The sequence below is a fragment of the Primulina tabacum genome, chromosome 2 (genome assembly GCF_025594145.1).
Source record: "Primulina tabacum isolate GXHZ01 chromosome 2, ASM2559414v2, whole genome shotgun sequence".
Classification (NCBI taxonomy): Eukaryota; Viridiplantae; Streptophyta; class Magnoliopsida; order Lamiales; family Gesneriaceae; genus Primulina; species Primulina tabacum.
Genome location: NC_134551.1, coordinates 41,524,515 through 41,529,183, shown reverse-complemented (window position 1 = coordinate 41,529,183; position 4,669 = coordinate 41,524,515). Strand labels below are relative to the sequence as shown.

Genomic DNA, 4,669 nt, shown 5'->3' with positions numbered 1-4,669 from the left:
TATTTATTTCGTTTTTTCGAAAATACGGTCCAGTACGTTCTTCTTCTACTCCGTTCTTGTGTTGGTTGTCATACGGTTTTGGGCACTGTGAGGATTCGACTGTATATGGGTGGGAATCCCAACCATGACATACCCTTACGCGGTGGGGGACATAACCGCTATACGGCCTCGCCCCCTTAGAGGAGTAAAAATTAGGGACTGATATCAGTAAATCATAGAAAGTGGATGAATCTCAGTGCTGGCAAATGTTATGCATGTGATATGAATGATGTTATGTAAGTGCAAGTAATGTGATTTTCGAAATTATGCATGTTGTTATATTGTACTCGAACGGCCCCCACTTGCTGAGTGACGACCATATCACTCACCCCTTACTCTACTCTCCCCAGATAAATCAGAAAAGAAAATCGAAGAGGATGAGCAAGACCAGTTTTGGGGCTGATAATAAGATGATTCAAGAAGTTTATTTTAGTTTTGGCTTAGTAAGTTGTAAAAGCTTCCGCATATTATTTTTATCATTTTAAGAATCTACGTTGTAAAGACAATCTTTAGATTGATTATGAGTAATAAACTGATTTTTGGTTTATACTGTACTACGAGGCTTGTTGTTTTCAATTGTGTGGTTGTAAAACAACGCCGGTGTCAACTAACCCCGGTCTCGGGGCGTGACAGACAGTTTGGAATGCGTCAGGGTATTCCGCCACCTGCTACTAACTTCGACAATTTTCATAAACTGACTCGACAAGGCCGAAACAACTTTGATTGGGCGACATATCACGAAGATTTTGTAGAAATGTGGAATGACAGATATAATTTTGTGATTGGTGGGGATTATGTCATACCTGATACACCCGCCATCACAATGGACTATGTTGGTTGGTATCATCGTATTTCACAGATAGTTCTGTCGCCGCCAGTGGTACCTTCGAACATCATGGGCTACCATCCTGTTGATGCAAACTACCGACAATTTATCGTAAGACATGTTCAATTTATCTACATATGTACGTAAATTTAATATATTGTATTAAATATATGTTACATAACATATGCATCTATGTCACAGACACGCCCAGCTCCGGTGCAATATCCACCGATGTGGACAGGAAATGAGTTTGAACCCGGACCATCATATTCAAATATGGCATACACTACTCCGCCAGTGGTTTCAAGCTTTCCATCGTATGACACTGGTTACTACACTCCATTTGCTGGTAGTTTTACACAATTTTTACAAAGTGACTTTCGACCGGTTATGATTGAGAGTCGCCCTACTTTTAACACGTCGCCCATACCATTTCAACAATATTCTGATACAGAAGGGTATGAGGTTGGTGGGAACATTTCCGATACCAGTACATCTGCAGCACAAACAAGTACGCATGGAGATGATGAACAGATGTTAGGTCGTGGACGTAGAGTAATCAGAAGACCACCGTGTGGCACTAGGGGGCATCGTTACCATCGACATTAACTATTTATTTAGATATGCACAATTACTTACATCGTATTGTTGTATGTTTTTCAATTTTTTTATTTTAATTACAAGTTGTTGCTGCAACATAATTTTTCAACATTCGTATACAATTTTTGTATTATTAAAATTGTGAAAGGTATTGATTGTGATTGATTATTCTTTTATGAATAAAATTACGGATAAATTTATAGTAATGAAAAAACATAAGTATAATTGCTAAATCAAGTCAAATAAGTCAACAAACTACATATTAAAAAATCTTCATAACAATACAACACTGAATTGTCATAACAATACAATACTAAATTGTAAAATCTACGTCACAAACATAATTATTTGGCACCATAACTCGATCTTCTCACCTGCACCTACCTGCAATGAACAAGAATTATTAATAAATACAAAATTTTAATATACAATTTTGTAATTACATTAATAACTTTACATGATATGGTTTAAAAATAAGGTACAATACGTTATTGTAGATCTTTTACCTCCCACGTTGTCTCTCCCTCATTTATGGCTGATCCATCTCGTTTCTTATGCGTGTCGTGCGATCTCTACCAGCCTGCCTCCTTTGTCGACGAACACCATTGTGTCGTAATTGGAATGTAGGTTCATCCCAATATTGTTCATCATGAATAGGGTAGAATCTTCCATCGTATGTGTTCACGTATTCACTCAATGTAAACCATGGTTGTACAAGCTGTGCGGGATTCAAACCAAACCATTTCGATGCACATATAACATGTGAACAAGGAATTCCAAATATTGTGAATTTACCACATGTGCATTCACGCGTAGAAATGTTCATAGCTTGTACGTGATGTTGACGACCCGGTCTTCCTCCTGTCGCGACGGATGCTGTTTTATCCCTATGGTCAAATCTTACTACTCGATGTTCAATTGAATTTTTTGACCACATATCAAATTTAGAGTATGCATAGTCGGTCCATGGTTGATTTTTTTCCAGCATCTTATCACTTCGAGCTCGCCGTTTAATGAAATAGTGCACGCAACGCTGTAAGCTCATCTCCACTACTGCAGTTATTGGAAGACGTCGCGCCCCTTTCAACACACCATTAGTACACTCAGACATGTTCGTCGTCATTATCCCTCGTCGCCATCCACCATCATGAGCCAATGACCATTTTTCTTTTGGAATGTTTGACAAATACGTGAAAGCTGCTGCATTATTTGTTTTAATTGCCTCCATTGTCGCATTAAATTTTGCTACTTGGTGTTGTATCCCTGCTTCCCAACATAAGTCTTTTAAATGAATGTTTTTGAACCTGCTGTTGAAATTAGAGCAAACGTGCCTCAAACAGAAACGATGAACACCATGAGGATGCTTGAAGTCAGGGAGATCTTGAACTGCACTTGTTATACCCGCATGTCTATCAGATATAAGGCACACACCACTACACCCTCTGGTAACATGTCGTGCAACATTACCGAGGAACCAATGCCAAGACTCATAATTTTTCTTCATCAACAAGCGCAAATGCTAGCGGCAAAACCTGGTTATTGGCATCCAATGTTACTGCTATGAGTAGTTTGTGCTTATATTTGGTGTACATATGGGTACCGCCTACACTGATTACGTTGCGACAATGTCGAAAACCATCTATACATGGTCTGAATGCCCAAAACACAAAGTTCAAAACTTTATGTGGATGGTCATACGGTCGAAGATGCTTCCATTCTACAACAGTTCCTGGATTGTACTTCGACAAAGCTCCCATATATTTAGGAAGCAAAGTTACAGAGCTTTCCCATGTGCCATAAACTACCTCCACCGCGCGTTTCAAACTCTGCCATGCCTTAGCATACGATATATCATACCCATATTTTTCTTTAATACTTTCTCGCACATATTTGATTTCGTATGCAGGATCACAACGCACGATTCCCAAAAGTGTACTGGCTATCATGTTTACGTCAAGGTTGTGGTGATCTATACCGACTTGGGTAGACATGCATGTGTGATCATCACCATATTTCGTGATCATGAAGTAGCCTAAACTTTTTTTCAACGATGCCCGAAGTCCCCACCCACAATTGCCATCTTCGGACCAGTTCTTACATTTGACCTTCCAAATTGTCGGAGAACTTTAGACAACGATATATTCACGTCTCAAAACCCGAACAGAAAAATCCTTCACTGAAGCTATTAAATCGTTTTTGTTCTTAAATACCATTTTTACAATGAGCTCTGGCCTTTCAGGATTGTAAAAGTTTGTTCGTGATGCAGAAAGAATACCAAATGAATCTGGAATTTGTTCGTCGTAGACTTCATTGAAAAATTGGGGAATTTCACGTAAATGTTGCTCTGGTGCAATAGGAATGTTCTCTGTCATTGTTGCTCCAGACATTAACACATGCGCCGATGTCCCTTCATGTGCATTGTCAACGTCATGCTCATCTTCTCCGTCACTTGATGTAGCATACAAATCATCATCGCTATTCATGACATGATGCGAACTGTCCCCAAATAAATCATCTTGCTCAGGCATGTGTTCCGTGATTGGGGCGGGAATATTTGCAGTCTCAGCAGAACTATCAAAATGTCTGACATTTGTAGTATTTTCTTCATCATCACATGAATTTAAATCAAATTGGCATGTTCCACTAGAACCCCATGCGACATCAACTCCTGATGGAATCGTGATATGATGATCCCAACCCGCTGAAGTGAAATCCCATTCTCGTGTTCTGTTCATCCCCCATGCATAGTCTTCTTCAGTGTGACCCGTGATATGGTGATCCCAAGGACCAGTGTCGATCACAGAGTATGTTTGAGCTGACTGTTCATCGACGTGATACATAGAAGGTCCCGCTTCATTTAAACCTACTGTTCCCAAACCTTGCGTTATTACTGGCATGGCTGCATCAAAATCGTAATCACTTACGTTCTGTAACACTGGCGATGAATCAACATACAAGTACATGCAATCCAATGTCGGCAACTCAAATATAAATTGTAGACTATCATCATCTGTGATATAGACATGTTCTTCAATGTAACGAGAGAACGAGTTATAACAATATTTCGTTGACAATTTGATGCAGAATTTTGATTTGTCAATCTCCAGCTTCCGATGCACATAATTTACCAGTTGGGAAAATGTAGTAGACCGAGGGATTTTAATGGGCTTGGTCGCGGGGATACTATATCCAACCCTACCATCT

The 4,669-nt window shown here is 39.4% G+C and overlaps 1 protein-coding gene and 1 pseudogene across 1 annotated transcript; one reads left to right on the top strand and one right to left on the bottom strand.

The window, feature by feature from the left end:
• Positions 1 to 678: 678 nt before the first annotated feature.
• LOC142531942 (uncharacterized) lies at positions 679 to 1,594 on the top strand. The gene is made up of 2 exons (XM_075638230.1): positions 679 to 976; positions 1,067 to 1,594. Exons 1-2 carry the CDS (start codon positions 683 to 685, stop codon positions 1,472 to 1,474), a joined length of 702 nt encoding a protein of 233 aa, XP_075494345.1. The 5' UTR covers positions 679 to 682; the 3' UTR covers positions 1,475 to 1,594.
• A 102-nt stretch (positions 1,595 to 1,696) lies between these two features.
• LOC142531950 (uncharacterized) lies at positions 1,697 to 3,618 on the bottom strand (annotated as a pseudogene).
• Positions 3,619 to 4,669: the final 1,051 nt, after the last annotated feature.